Source organism: Ranitomeya variabilis, chromosome 2, assembly GCF_051348905.1.
Source record: "Ranitomeya variabilis isolate aRanVar5 chromosome 2, aRanVar5.hap1, whole genome shotgun sequence".
NCBI lineage: Eukaryota > Metazoa > Chordata > Amphibia > Anura > Dendrobatidae > Ranitomeya > Ranitomeya variabilis.
In genome coordinates this window covers 142,064,457-142,080,798 of record NC_135233.1, presented here as the reverse complement: position 1 = coordinate 142,080,798, position 16,342 = coordinate 142,064,457, and the positions used below count along the sequence as shown (strand labels likewise).

At 43.9% G+C, this 16,342-nt stretch overlaps 1 protein-coding gene across 4 annotated transcripts in view; it reads left to right on the top strand.

The window, feature by feature from the left end:
• Window positions 1-16,342, top strand: part of TTC13 (tetratricopeptide repeat domain 13) — a 141,751-nt gene that overhangs the window by 52,540 nt on the left and 72,869 nt on the right. For all 4 annotated transcript variants that reach the window (XR_013221076.1, XM_077283043.1, XM_077283042.1 and 1 more), the window contains 4 exons: window positions 7,813-7,878; window positions 9,556-9,648; window positions 13,487-13,603; window positions 14,654-14,764. Coding sequence is in view for 3 of the 4 variants with exons in the window: in XM_077283043.1 (XP_077139158.1) it covers window positions 7,813-7,878; window positions 9,556-9,648; window positions 13,487-13,603; window positions 14,654-14,764 (387 nt within the window). In the remaining variant the exon portion in view is untranslated. The remainder of the gene's footprint in view (window positions 1-7,812; window positions 7,879-9,555; window positions 9,649-13,486; window positions 13,604-14,653; window positions 14,765-16,342) is intronic.

Below are 16,342 nucleotides of genomic sequence, written 5' to 3'. Positions count from 1 at the left end.
ATCTAGTGTGACATAGTTTCCATCATTAAACAGAAGCTATCATTCCTAAAAAAAAAAAAGCTACTGTTTAGTGTTACATACATACCGTATACATTTTTTTTCTTTATTGAGTAATGTCATGTTTTCTTTTCTTTTAATTTTTCATATCACAAGCTTCAAAAAATAAATAAAATAATCGCACACTTTTCACACTAGTCACTCAGTTTTTTGTTTTCCAAGTGTGTTTTTTTTTTTTATTCGTAAGGACAGAACGAGTTTTGATCAGGCTACTTATTAGAAGCCAGATGGGGGAAAAAAAACAAAAAACATGTTGCCAGATTTGTTTAAAAAAGAGCAGTGAATATTTATTGTCTTTAACAGAGGGCACATGTGATAGGCTGGCAACTGCAGGAATCTGGCGGCTGCTGCTACTATGACGGCTATTAAAGATCAATGAATATTCACTGCTCTCCACGCCTATGGGAGTGGAGAGCAGTGAATATTCATTCCCTGAGGCAGCGGACCCACATGAAACCCTGTCTGGTATTAAAGAGATATGAATATTCACTACTCTCCACTCCCATGTGCATGGAGAGCAGTGAATATTTATTTCTCTTTAACAGCAGGCAAAGGTGCTAGCTGCAGCAGCAGGCTCCTGCATCCTGTGACGCGCTGCCGCTCCCCCACCTCCCCACCACATCCAGAGCCGGTACATCCGGACTATATGACGCACCCCCATATATAATAAATATATATATATATATATATATATATATATATATATATATATATATATATATATATATATATATATATATATATATATATATATATATATATATATATATATATATATATATATATACATATATATATATATACAGGTCCTTCTCAAAAAATTAGCATATAGTGTTAAATTTCATTATTTACCATAATGTAATGATTACAATTAAACTTTCATATATTATAGATTCATTATCCACCAACTGAAATTTGTCAGGTCTTTTATTGTTTTAATCCTGATGATTTTGGCATACAACTCCTGATAACCCAAAAAACCTGTCTCAATAAATTAGCATATCAAGAAAAGGTTCTCTAAACGACCTATTACCCTAATCTTCTGAATCAACTAATTATCTCTAAACACATGCAAAAGATACCTGAGGCTTTTAAAAACTCCCTGCCTGGTTCATTACTCAAAACCCCCATCATGGGTAAGACTAGCGACCTGACAGATGTCAAGAAGGCCATCATTGACACCCTCAAGCAAGAGGGTAAGACCCAGAAAGAAATTTCTCAACAAATAGGCTGTTCCCAGAGTGCTGTATCAAGGCACCTCAATGGTAAGTCTGTTGGAAGGAAAAAATGTGGCAGAAAACGCTGTACAACGAGAAGAGGTGACCGGACCCTGAGGAAGATTGTGGAGAAGGACCGATTCCAGACCTTGGGGAACCTGAGGAAGCAGTGGACTGAGTCTGGTGTGGAAACATCCAGAGCCACCGTGCACAGGCGTGTGCAGGAAATGGGCTACAGGTGCCGCATTCCCCAGGTAAAGCCACTTTTGAACCATAAACAGCGGCAGAAGCGCCTGACCTGGGCTACAGAGAAGCAGCACTGGACTGTTGCTAAGTGGTCCCAAGTACTTTTTTCTGATGAAAGCAAATTTTGCATGTCATTCGGAAATCAAGGTGCCAGAGTCTGGAGGAAGACTGGGGAGAAGGAAATGCCAAAATGCCTGAAGTCCAGTGTCAAGTACCCACAGTCAGTGATGGTGTGGGGTGCCATGTCAGCTGCTGGTGTTGGTCCACTGTGTTTCATCAAGGGCAGGGTCAATGCAGCTAGCTATCAGGAGATTTTGGAGCACTTCATGCTTCCATCGGCTGAAATGCTTTATGGAGATGAAGATTTCATTTTTCAGCATGACCTGGCACCTGCTCACAGTGCCAAAACCACTGGTAAATGGTTTACTGACCATGGTATTACTGTGCTCAATTGGCCTGCCAACTCTCCTGACCTGAACCCCATAGAGAATCTGTGGGATATTGTGAAGAGAAAGTTGAGAGACGCAAGACCCAACACTCTGGATGAGCTTAAGGCCGCTATTGAAGCATCCTGGGCCTCCATAACATCTCAGCAGTGTCACAGGCTGATTGCCTCCATGCCACGCCGCATTGAAGCAGTCATTTCTGCCAAAGGATTCCTGGCCAAGTATTGAGTGCATAACTGAACATTATTATTTGATGGTTTTTTTGTTTGTTATTAAAAAACACTTTTATTTGATTGGACGGGTGAAATATGCTAATTTATTGAGACAGGTTTTTTGGGTTATCAGGAGTTGTAGGCCAAAATCATCAGTATTAAAACAATAAAAGACCTGACAAATTTCAGTTGGTGGATAATGAATCTATAATATATGAAAGTTTAATTGTAATCATTACATTATGGTAAATAATGAAATTTAACACTATATGCTAATTTTTTGAGAAGGACCTGTATATATATATATATATATATATATATATATATATATATATATATATATATATATATATATATATATATATATATATAACAGAAAAGTTGAACGGCACTGCCTGTAATCCTCCAAACGAAGAAAGCCGGTATGCAGGACAATAGATCTAAAATCCAACAGCAGCCACACTAGACGATTTCGGGTGCACATCAATAGAAAAATAATCACAATCCATAAAATGTTTGAAGAAGAAAACGGAGTGCACTCACCAATCTTCAAAAAATAAGCTTTATTGAATCTTCATAAAAAATTCCATTGCCGGGAGGTCGAGAAATGGGGCTACAGCGAGCAGGAAGAGACTATGGCCGTTTCGCGCAGTGCTGGCGCTTCAACGGGTCTGTACGGTACAGACCCGTTGAAGCGCCAGCACTGCGCGATTTCTCGACCTCCCGGCAATGGAATTTTTTATGAAGATTCAATAAAGCTTATTTTTTGAAGATTGGTGAGTGCACTCCGTTTTCTTCTTCAAACATTTTATATATATACATACACTAGATGGTGGCCCAATTCTAACGCATCGGGTATTCTAGAATATGTATGTATATAGCGGCCACGTAGTATATAGAAGCCATGTAGTATATAGCAGACAAATAGTATACAGCACAGGCCACGTACTATGTGGCTGCTATATACATACATAAATATTGTAGAATACCCGATGCGTTAATACAGGCCACGCAATATATAACAGTGGCCACGCAGTATATAACACAGCCCACGTACTATATAACACAGGCCACGCAGTATATAGCAGCCACGCAGTATATAACACTGGCCACGTAATATATAGCACAGCCCACGCAGTACAAAACACAGCCCACATAGTATCTAACACTGGCCACGTAGTATATAGCAGCCACACGCTATATAACACAGCCCACGTACTATATAACACAGCCCACACAGTATATAGCAGCCACGCAGTATATAACACAGGCGATGTAGTATATAACACAGGCCACGCAGTATATAACACAGGGCACGTAGTATATAGCACAGCCCATGCAGTATATAGCAGTCACGCAGTATATAATACAGGCACACAGGCGACGTAGTATATAGCACAGGCCACACAGTATATAACACTGCCCATGTAGTATATAGCAGCCACGCAGTATATAACACAGCCCACGTAGTATTTAGCAGTGTGGGCACCATATCCCTGTTAAAAAAAAAATAATAATTAAAATATACTCACCCGCCGGGATCCAGCGAAGCTCTGGCGATGCGCACGCGGCTGCCGCCATCTTCCGTTCCCAGGATGCATTGTGAAATTACCCAGATGACTTAGCGGACTCGCGAGACTGCTAAGTCTTCTGGGTAATTTCGCAATGCATCTCTTGGAACGGAAGATGACGGCAGGCGCGAGCGCATCGTCGAACGCCGGAAGGTGAGAATAGCAGGTTTTTTGTTTTTTTATTATTTTTAACATTAGATCTTTTTACTATTGATGCTGCATAGGCAGCATCAATAGTAAAAAGTTGGGGGGACACAGGGTTAATAGCAGCGGTAACGGAGTGCGTTACCCGCGGCATAACGCAGTCCGTTACCGCTGGCATTTAGCCTGTGTGAGCGTGATTGGAGGGGAGTATGGAGCGGGCGCCGGGCACTGACTGCAGGGGAGTAGGGAGGGACTAATCGGACTGTGCCCGTCGCTGTTTGGTCACGGCAGCCATGACAGGCAGCTGGCGAGACCAATCAGCGACGCGGGATTTCCGTGACGGAAGTTGCCGACAGAAAGACGGAAGTACCCCTTAGACAATTTTATATATATATATATATATATATATATATATATATATATATATATATATATATATATATATATATATATATATATACTAAATGGTGGCCCGATTCTAACGCATCGGGTATTCTAGAATATGCATGTCCACGTAGTATATAGCACAGCCCACGTAGTATATAAGGCTACGTTCACATTTGCGTTCGGCGCCGCAGCTTCGGGCGCTGCAGTGTCGCCGCATGCGTCATGCGCCCCTATATTTAACATGGGGGCGCATGGACATGCGTTGCACTTGTGTTTTGTGATGCATGCGTCGCTGTGGTGCATGCGTCAGGGCGCAGAGGATGCAGCAAGTTACAGTTTTTTCTGCGCCCAAAACCATGCAAAAGTGGACGCATTCGTCACAAAACGCTGCTTTGTGCATGCGTTCACATTTGCGTTGTGCGTTGCGTCGCCGACGCTGCGGCGCACAACGCAAATGTGAACGTAGCCTAACACTGCCCACGTAGTATATTGCCCAGCCACGTAGTAAATTGCCCAGCGACGTAGTATATTGCCCAGTGACGTAGTATACAGCACAGAGCCACGTAGTATATTGCACAGCGACGTAGCATATTGCCCAGTTACGTAGTATATTGGCCAGTTACGTAGTATACAGCACAGAGCCACGTAGTGTATTGCACAGCGACGTAGTATACAGCACAGAGCCACTTAGTATATTGCCCAGTGAAGTAGTATACAGCACAGAGCCACGTAGTATATTGCACAGCGACGTAGTATACAGCACAGAGCCACGTAGTATATTGCACAGCGACGACGTATACAGCACAGAGCCACGTAGTATACAGCACAGAGCCACGTAGTATATTGCCCAGTGAAGTAGTATACAGCACAGAGCCACGTAGTATATTGCACAGCGACGACGTATACAGCACAGAGCCACGTAGTATACAGCACAGAGCCACGTAGTATATTGCCCAGTGAAGTAGTATACAGCACAGAGCCACGTAGTATATTGCTCAGCGACGTAGTATACAGCACAGAGCCATGTAGTATATTGCACAGCGACGTAGTATACAGCACAGAGCCACGTAGTATATTGGCCAGTCACGTAGTATATTGCCCAGCCACGTATGTCACAGGTTAAAACATAAAAAATAAACATATACTCACCTTCCGAGGGTACCCTTGTAGTTCTGTCACCTGTGTGCGGTGCAGGCGGCAGCTTCCGGTCCCAGCGTATGATGACGTCGCGGTCACATGACCGTGACGTCATGGCAGGTCCTTCTCGCGCAGGAGCTGTGATGACGTCGCGGTCCTTGCCACCGGAACCTGCCGCTTGCATGGAGCGGTCACCGGAGCATCACGAGAAGCGGGAAAGGCGGCGTAGGTGAGTATATAATGATTTTTTATTTTTTTTACATTTTTTTTTAACATTAGATGTTTTTACTATTGACGCTGCATAGGCAGCATCAATAGTAAAAACTTGGTCACACAGGGGTAATAGCGGCGGTAACGGAGTGAGTTACCCGCGGCATAACGCGGTCCGTTACCGCTGGCATTAACCCTGTGTGAGCGGTGACTGTGGGGAGTATGGAGCGGGCGCCGGGCACTGACTGCAGGGGAGTAGGGAGGGACTAATCGGACTGTGGCCGTCGCTGATTGGTCGCGGCAGCCATGACAGGCAGCTGGCGAGACCAATCAGCGACTTGGATTCCATGACAGACAGAGGCCGCGACCAATGAATATCCGTGACACAGACAGAAAGACGGAAGTACCCCTTAGACAATTATATAGTAGATATATTACACACACGCACGCACGCCCACACCCGTTCAAAAGTTTAGGGTCACACAAAAATGTCCTTATTTTTTTAAAGAAAATCATTTTTTTCCAATTAAGCTAACATTAATGATTCAGAAATACACTCTATACATTGTTAATGCGGTAAATGACTATTCTAGCTGCAAACGTCTGGTTTGTAATGCAATATCTTCATAGGTGTATAGAGGCCCAGTTCCAACAACCATCACTCCAGTGTTCTTATGGTACTTTGTGTTTGCTAGCTGTGTAAGAAGGCTAATGGATGGTTAGGATACCCTTGAAAACCCTTGTGCAAGTATGTTAGCACAGATGAAAACAGTTTGATTAGAGAACCTATAAACCTGACCTTCCTTTGAGCTAGTTGAGAATCTGGAGCATTACATTTGTTGGTTCCATTAAACTCTTAAAATGGCCAGAAAAAAGAACTTTCACGTGAAACTCGACAGTCTATTCTTGTTCTTAGAAATGAAGGCTATTCCATGCGAGAAATTGCCAAGAAACTGAAGATTTCCTACAACGGTGTGTACGACTCCCTTCAGAGGAGAGCACAAACGGGCTCTAAACAGAGTAGAAAGAGAAGTGGGAGGCCCCGCTGCACAACTGAGCAACAAGACAAGTACATTAGAGTCTGTAGTTTGAGAAATCGACGCCTCACAGGTCCTCAACTGGCAGTTTCATTAAATAGTACTCCCAAAAGGCCAGTGTCAACGTCTACAGTGAAGAGGTGACTATGGGATGCTGGCCTTCAGGGCAGAGTGGCCAAGAAAAAGCCATATCTGCGACTGGTTAATAAAAGGAAAAGAATAATATGGGCAAAAGAACACAGACATTGGACAGTGGAAGATTGGAAAAAAGTGTTATGGCAGACAAATCCAAGTTTGAGGTGTTTGGATCACACAGAAGAACATTTGTGAGATGCAGAACAACTGAAAAGATGCTGGAAGAGTGCCTGACGCCATCTGTCAAGCATGGTGGAGGTAATGTGATGGTCTGTGGTTGCTTTGGTGCTGGTAAAGTGGAGATTTGTACAAGTTAAAAGGGATTTTGAATAAGGGAGGCTATCACTCCGTTTTGCAATGCCATGCCATACCCTGTGGACAGCGCTTGATTGGAGCAAATTTCATCCTACAACAGGACAATGACCCAAAGTACCCCTCCAAATTATGCAAGAACTATTTAGGGAAGAAGCAGGCAGCTGGTATTCTCTCTGTAATGGAGTGGCCAGCGCAGTCACCAGATCTCAACCCCATTGAGCTGTTGTGGGAGCAGCTTGACCATATGGTAAGCAAAAAGTGCCCATCAAGCCAAGCCAACTTGTGGGAGGGACTTCTGGAAGCATGGGGTGACATTTCTCCAGATTACCTCAGCAAATTAACTGCTAGAATGTCAAAGGTCTGCAATGCTGTAATTGCTGTAAAGGGAGCATTCTTTGACAAGCAAAGTTTGAAGGAGAAAATTATATCAAATAAATATCTTTTTTTTTTTAACCTTGTCAATGGCTAGACTAGATGGATATATATTCTGTCTCTCTCTATCTCTTATCTCGGTATTCGCAGCCGAATTCTTGTGCCAATATATGGCAAAACCACATCATTTAAGGTGGAGATGTATGATTCCAAGTTTTTACTGTCTGTTTAGCGAAGGATGTGCTGTTATTGTGGGTTATTCTTGTTTAACGTTTAGTAAAAGTCGGTTACTTGATCTATTTAGTAAAAATTATGTTTTTTATTAGGAGGATGCAGATCTTGTGAGTGCTATATATGGCCGAGGAATCGCCTATGGTAAAAAAGGACTTCAGGTAAGTGATACATGTATTATGTTTTACATACTAGGGGCTGATTGCTAAAGGCCACTTTAAAGCCCAAAGTGCACAGTTAATGAGCTCAAAAGTTCCTTTTGAAGGGATTCTTTCTTATGGAAAACTCTATTAACCTGCAGTCATAGACTTAGTCAGCAGTTTGAGTGCATTACGGTTCTGTTTTCGGCCACCTAACAGAAAATCGGCTCATCTGAGAAAATGAAGTTCTTTTCGGTAGCCGTTACACAGCACTGTGTGGCTACAGTCACTGCTCAGTATTCTGTGAGCAGCAGCTTTATTGCACAAACTTTGACCGCTAGCTCTGCACAGATCCGCTGCATAGCGAGCTGTCCGAGTGCCAGTGACGTGTTTACAGCAGGTAGCAAGTGGTAACAGCAGCTGCTTAGTGCCTCATTGACTAAAAGCCGGCGGCTTCCTGGAGAAAATGCGTTCATTTTCTCCTGGTAGCCACACTTTCAGTAAGGTGGCCGGGCTGCATTCTAACATAACTAACCTGCAGATTAACCTTATACTGTATCTGCAGGTAAATGGCATTGTCTGCGGTGACGGTTTCCCTTTAAAGAGTGAACCAGAGAGCAGAGGACTGTACTCCTTTCACTATTATGAAGTGACTACATTGTGAAGGAAGCCCTGTATCACTGAGATTACAGGAGATTACAGGAGACTTCCAGGATGGTTCTTTTTCTTCACATTTACTTTAGGGGCAATAAGTGATCACTTTATCAGAATTAAAAGGAAAAGTGTTCATATAGAAAATAATTGTAAAATCTTGCAGTTTTCACTGCGGCTACCAAGTCTAATAATAAAATAATAAAAAGGAGTTTTCAGCAGTGATTATTACTTAAGGCTGGATTACAGTGACAGATAATGCCTCCATGTACAGTAAGTTAGCCAGAACTCGCCATTCATCATAGGTGATGATCAAAGCTCACCTCTTCCCCCTTCCTGCGCATTGACCTCTGCCTAGAATACCGTCCTGTGGAAGTCAGTAAACCTCTTCAATCCATTGTTTCTAATAGTAACTGGAGCTGCTGATTATAGAAATGCTTTTAACCGAAGCTCAAGCGAAAACTGCTGATAAAAACGTTGGAAAAAATATATATTAGTAACTAATTTTAATATATAGGTATAGGTAGTATATTTCCACAGATGACATAATTGTACTGAAATATATCTCTGCAATGTTCTACATGTACACATTTTTGCACGCTTGAAAAAAAAAAAACCAAAGAGTATATTTTAATGTTGAGGTATATATTATATATTCAATTGTCAAAAATTGATTGTGTATGTTCCTTCTGTACTAAGGTTAATATACTCCTTTATTCCAAGTAATGGTAATTTTTTCCGATGGTGTATAAGCAATGATAATTAAAGATTAATTACGGTTTAAATTTTACTGTGGGTTCTTGGTCTTTTTTTTTTTTTTTTGTTGTGCCCACAGAAATATGTTGATTTTCAATCAGTCATTACATTGAAATAAGTTACATTGATTCCATAAGGGTAACTTTTGTGTCTACTATTGTACGTGTGCAGTCAGGCAGCTGTGCATGGCACTCATCCCTTTATGTCTTCACCATCTGTGATAATATTAATGTGAGGCTATTGGGTTTATTTTCCACTATTCACTATTTTTCTCCTTTTACTGTCTTCAAGGATATAAAAAATGCCGAGTTAGCATTATTTGAGCTGAGCCGTGTTATCAGTTTGGAGCCGGATCACCCAGAAGTATATGAGCAGAGAGCAGAAGTAAGTGATGTACCCATCTTGTGGGACGTGCACACTTGTAGCATATTAGGGAACTGTAGAATTACTGCCAACCTTCTTGCACACCACTCTCCCTCTACTGCGGGAATTGTAATACCTGCCTGCAGATAGACATAGAAGTGTTTTCACCCATGTTGTGCTTGAGGAGATCTCCAGGTTTATCCTCCTCAGTCAGTGTCACAGCTTTACAGCAGTGCACAAAGAGTGCACCTGAAGACGAGAGATTTGTGTTACAAATGGCATTAGATCAATATTGTAAAAAATCATCTGTTAGAGCTGCACTTCTTAAGGAGAAGTTTTTAGCTTCTTTGTGAAAAGTTTCTATTCATTGACTATTAGCAGATTTATTCAAAATGCTAATGTTTATTGGGGACTGCTGACTGTACTGAGCAAGCCTTTTATAGCAGACTACGGTAGATGGTGGCCCGATTCTAAAGGTACCTTCACACGAAACGACATTATAACGATATCGCTAGCAATCCGTGACGTTGCAGCGTCCTCGCTAGCGATATCGTTTCGTTTGACACGCAGCAGCGATCAGGATCCTGCTGTGATGTCGCTGGTCGCTGAATAAAGTCCAGAACTTTATTTGGTCGTCCGATCGCTGTGTATCGTTGTGTTTGAAAGCAAAAGCAACGATACCAGCGATATTTTACACTGGTAACCAGGGTAAACATCGGGTTACTAAGCGCAGGGCCGCGCTTAGTTACCCGATGTTTACCCTGGTTACTAGCGTAAAATGTAAAAAAAACAAACAGCACATACTCACATTGCGTCCCCTGCAGTCTGCTTCCTCCTCTGACTCAGCGCCGCAAAGTGAAAGTGAAAGCAGCACAGCGGTGACGTCACCGCTCTGCTCTCACTGTACGGCGCTCAGTCAGTCAGGAAGTGGACGCAGGGGGACGTGAATGTAAGTATGTGCTGTTTGTTTTTTTTAGATTTTACGCTGGTAACCAGGGTAAACATCGGGTTACTAAGCGCGGCCCTGCGCTTAGTTACCCGATGTTTACCCTGGTTACCAGGGGACCTCGGCATAGTTGATCGCTGGAGAGCGGTCTGTGTGACAGCTCTCCAGCGACCAAACAGCGACGCTGCAGCGATCGACATCGTTGTCGCTATCGCTGCAGCGTCGCTTCGTGTGAAGGTACCTTAACGCGTCGGGTATTCTAGAGTATGTATGTATGTACGTCGCGCTTAGGCACTGCCACGTAGTATATAGCACAGCCACACAGTATATAGCACAGCCACGCAGTATATAGCACAGCCACGCAGTATATAGCTCAGCCACGCAGTATATAGCTCAGCCACGCAGTATATAGCTCAGCCACGCAGTATATAGCTCAGCCACGCAGTATATAGCTCAGCCACGCAGTATATAGCTCAGCCACGCAGTATATAGCTCAGCCACGCAGTATATAGCTCAGCCACGCAGTATATAGCTCAGCCACGCAGTATATAGCTCAGCCACGCAGTATATAGCTCAGCCACGCAGTATATAGCTCAGCCACGCAGTATATAGCTCAGCCACGCAGTATATAGCTCAGCCACGCAGTATATAGCTCAGCCACGCAGTATATAGCTCAGCCACGCAGTATATAGCTCAGCCACGCAGTATATAGCTCAGCCACGTAGTATATAACACAGCCCACGCAGTATATAACACAGCCCACGTAATATATAGCACAGCCCACGTAGTATATAGCACAGCCACGCAGTATATAGCACAGCCACGCAGTATATAGCACAGCCACGCAGTATATAGCACAGCCACGCAGTATATAGCACAGCCACGCAGTATATAGCACAGCCACGCAGTATATAGCACAGCCACGCAGTATATAGCACAGCCACGCAGTATATAGCACAGCCACGCAGTATATAACACAGCCCACGCAGTATATAACACAGCCCACGCAGTATATAACACAGCCCACGCAGTATATAACACAGCCCACGCAGTATATAACACAGCCCACGCAGTATATAACACAGCCCACGCAGTATATAACACAGCCCACGCAGTATATAACACAGCCCACGCAGTATATAACACAGCCCACGCAGTATATAACACAGCCCACGCAGTATATAACACAGCCCACGCAGTATAGAACACAGCCCACGCAGTATATAACACAGCCCACGCAGTATATAACACAGCCCACGCAGTATATAACACAGCCCACGCAGTATATAACACAGCCCACATAGTATATAGCAGCCAGGCAGTATATAACACAGCCCACGTAATATATAGCAGCCACATAGTATATAACACAGCCCACGTAATATATAGCAGCCACATAGTATATAACACAACCCACGTAATATATAGCACAGCCCACGTAGTATATAGCAGCCACGTAATATATAGCACAGCCCACGTAGTATATAACGCAGCCCACGTAATATATAGCACAGCCCACGTAGTACGTAGCACAGGCCACGCAGTATGTAACACAGGCCACGCAGTATGTAACACAGGCCACGCAGTATGTAACACAGGCCACGCAGTATGTAACACAGGCCACGCAGTATGTAACACAGGCCACGCAGTATGTAACACAGGCCACGCAGTATGTAACACAGGCCACGCAGTATGTAACACAGGCCACGCAGTATGTAACACAGGCCACGCAGTATGTAACACAGGCCACGCAGTATGTAACACAGGCCACGTAGTATATAGCAGTGTGGGCACCATATCCCTGTTTAAAAAAAAACAAAAAAACAAAAAAAAAAAATTAAAATAAAAAATAGTTATATACTCACACTCCGGCATCCATCTAAGCTGTCCCGACGCGCGCGGTGCGGCCGCCAGCTTCCGTTCCCAGAGATGCATTGCAAAATTACCCAGATGACTTAGCGGTCTCGCGAGACTGCTAAGCCATCTGGGTAATTTCACAATGCATCTCTGGGAATGGAAGCTGGCGGCTGCATTGCGCGCAACGGTGGACGTCGGAAGGTGAGAATAGCACAATTTTTTATTTTTAGCATATGTTTTTACTATTGATGCTGCAAAGGCAGCATCAATAGTAAAAAGTTGGTCCGGGATGGGGCGACACATTGGCACTGACTGGAGGGGAGTAGGGAGGGGGCACTGACTTGAGGAGAGTAGGGAGGGGCCAATTCGCGGCCAGACTAAGCCTGTCGCTGATTGGTCGCGGCCTGCCGGCCTCAACCAATCAGCGTCACGGGATTTCCGTTACAGACAGACAAACAGACGGATGTACCCCTTAGACGATTATATAGATAGATGTCTTGCAAGCATTTGTCATGGTGCCCCATTTACACAAGTCTTTTACCCTCTTTTTGAACGATTCATAAAATGTTGCTTTATGAAATGTTATGTGCATGGTTCCTGGGCATTTCGGAGCACAGTAAGGTCCTTTACTAGAAGAATGATTTCCTCAATGTTGTGGGGCAACATCTACACCGAGTCATTGTTGCACAGATATATACCTCATCAGGACACTGCGATTTTCACACAGCTTTTTTGGTAAATTGCATGACTGACCTGGTCACATGTGTTTTTAAGAATTTTTTTCTTAATTCGCTTCCATGACACTAGTATCTTGTTCACATTAAGAGCTTGTTCACTGTTGTGGACAGGAATAGAACATTGCTTCTTTCTACACGCATTACTTGGCAGCCAGGTCTCCTTCACTTCTAGGCCACTCCAATCCCTGTGGGTATGAGCTGAAGTATTGCCAACCTGAGCATGTTATACATGTAGAGGGGCACAAATATATTCATGCGTAGGTATACCCGATATTATATAGGATAGGTGGTATTCAACCTCCTTTGTTTCCTTGTACAGATTTTGTCCCCACTGGGTCGGATCAGTGAAGCACTTAGCGACCTCACTAGAGCTATTCAGCTACAGCCATCAGCCCGGCTATATAGGCACCGCGGCACCCTATACTTTATATCTGAGGTAAGATGAGATCATCATCACTTTGCTGCGAAATCAATAATTGAGTTTATGCTGTTTTGTTTTTTAAAGAGGCCTTGCATATTTCTATGGAAAGTTTTAAGGGGGTTTTATCTTATGTGACACCTTTTCAATTGGTGGGATCGCCTCTGACTTTCAGATCAGTGGAATTCTGGTTGTAGGGCGATCCAAGCATGGTGTCCCTCACAGTCATAAATGACAGTTACAGAGACATTTCACTACTCCTTTATATGTACTTTATATGACTTTACATGAAGCTTATAGATGCTTATATACAGAGAAGGCTGAATGCTCTCGCTCCAGGGATATGGCTTCCCAGGAAAGATACGGTTACGGGCAGCTTCTTTTCTAACAAAGCAGATGACTGCAGTCATGTTTTTAGAGTTTTTTGGAGTTCACATGCCATACTCCATTCTTTTTTGAGACCCCCCCAACATGTTAGCACCAATCGGGCTAATTTTATAGGACTAGGCAACCATCTAATGTTTAAGGCCTCACAACTTTCCATTCTCTTGGGTTATGAGTGATCACCCGAGGTGTCTGACATTGGATTACTCTCTCTTCCCGTGCTCTGTAGGACGAATCAGTGAGCGAAATGAGCATGTAAGGTGTGTACAAGAGAGGAAATATGTCTGCAGACCTTCAAGGGCAGACAAGTCATCCAATTCATGGCTATCCTTGGCATACATATGATCAGTGCCATTCTGACTACCAGGACCTCCGATAGTCAGCAGAACAATGGGACTGTGGTCTTGTTGGAGTGCTGCCGCCCCTTTTCTGCGTTCACTGAACCATGGCCATCCATGTTCCTGTACAGCCATGTCTGGGATCTCAATCCCCTGCAAGTAAATGATGTTCATCTGCTTGTACAGACAGCTCGGACTGTATTTCCTTTTTTACGTTTGCTTCAAACACAGTGACAAATTAGACCCTTTTTCTTACCCATTACCAGATTTGTTTAGTCCACACTTGTGTTTCACTCTCTAGACACATTGCTACAAATTGTGAATAACCTATTTCCTTTTCCTTCAGGATTATGTAGCAGCTCACGAAGATTTTCAGCGGTCCCTGGACTTAAACCAAAACCAGCCAATAGCAGTTTTATACAAAGGTTTGACATTCTTCCACCGAGGCCTGCTGAAGGTAATGACCTGGTGAAATCCTAATTTGTTTATTGCCCAATCAAAATGCTCTGATGCACCCGGGCGAGCGTGTGTGTGCGCGTGCGCATGTTACTGTACTTTGTTTGCATCATTGCATCCATGAGGAGACAGTGCTGCTTAACCAACAGTATGTAACTAACTCAAAAAAGGAAAATCTACGTATATTTATGTAAGCATTATACGGTGGGTTACAGTAATGGGGTCAATACAGTATATTATGACACAGCAACACAACTAAGTACAATATCTATGCAGGGTTCTATTGCATAAACTGTTTGTTTTCTAGCAGTTAAACGACAACTAATGCCTTTGTCTCAACTTCACTGGCAGCACTCTCAATGCTAGGCCCGGCCCTGTCGTGTCGTAGTCTCTGTAAACACCTCTGATCATTACACTGGCCCTAGTGGGGGGTCACTTATATTTCTCGCTAGGCTACAAGTCCTAGACATACGAGCGAGTGGGTATACGGTGTGAATGTCTCATAGGCCATCTCCTTCCCCGAAGCACGACCTGAGACTAGACATGAGCAAATATTGTCGGATCCCTCCTTATTCAGCAGGCTGTAGCGCTTACTGAAGAAGCTGCAGCTGGAACCCGGATACCTAGAGCGCTCCGATAATCAGGTGTCCAGCGCCGCAGCTGTATGTGTCATGGCTGTGTGACGGTCACAACACATGCATGGAGAGCCTGTGTGTTGTGACTGTCACACAGCGGCGACACATGCAGCTGCGGCGCCGGACACCTAATTGTCGGGAGCGCTCCAGGTATCCGGGTTCCCGCTGCAGCTATTCGGTGAGCTGTATTAGTGAGCCGAATAAGGAGAGAGCTGAGGATATTCGCTCATGTCTACCGGAGACCACACCCTGGACCGTACGTCTGCGCTGGAAGTAGCAACCAACAGGAACGGTCCTCTGCTACAGCCAGATCGTCTCACGAGCCTTGTATGGATCTGGTCACTAACTTCTACTGGTGCCAAACACAGATCTTCCTCACACCTCAAGCCTCATCCGGCATCTGACCACTCTCGGACCCTTCTGTGGCGATGGTGGTTGTAAGCCCACCTAGCAGCCACACGACCTGTCCTGGTACAGGTTCTGGAGCCAACTGCCTCTTCTCGGCCCAATCAGGCCTTTTATAATTAGTAACTGCGACACAGGTCTCACCTGACCTTGTGCCTTGTTTAACCTAGTTTCTCACTAATAGGTTCTTACTTCTGTAATTTTTTGTTTACTTTTACTTTCACCAGCAGATGGCGGCGTACGCTGGCAATTACTCAGTTAAGGTACCTTCACACGAAACGACATTATAACGATATCGCTAGCAATCCGTGACGTTGCAGCGTCCTCGCTAGCGATATCGTTTCGTTTGACACGCAGCAGCGATCAGGATCCTGCTGTGATGTCGCTGGTCGCTGAATAAAGTCCAGAACTTTATTTGGTCGTCCGATCGCTGTGTATCGTTGTGTTTGAAAGCAAAAGCAACGATACCAGCGATATTTTACACTGGTAACCAGGGTAAACATCGGGTTACTAAGCGCAGGGCCGCGCTTAGTTACCCG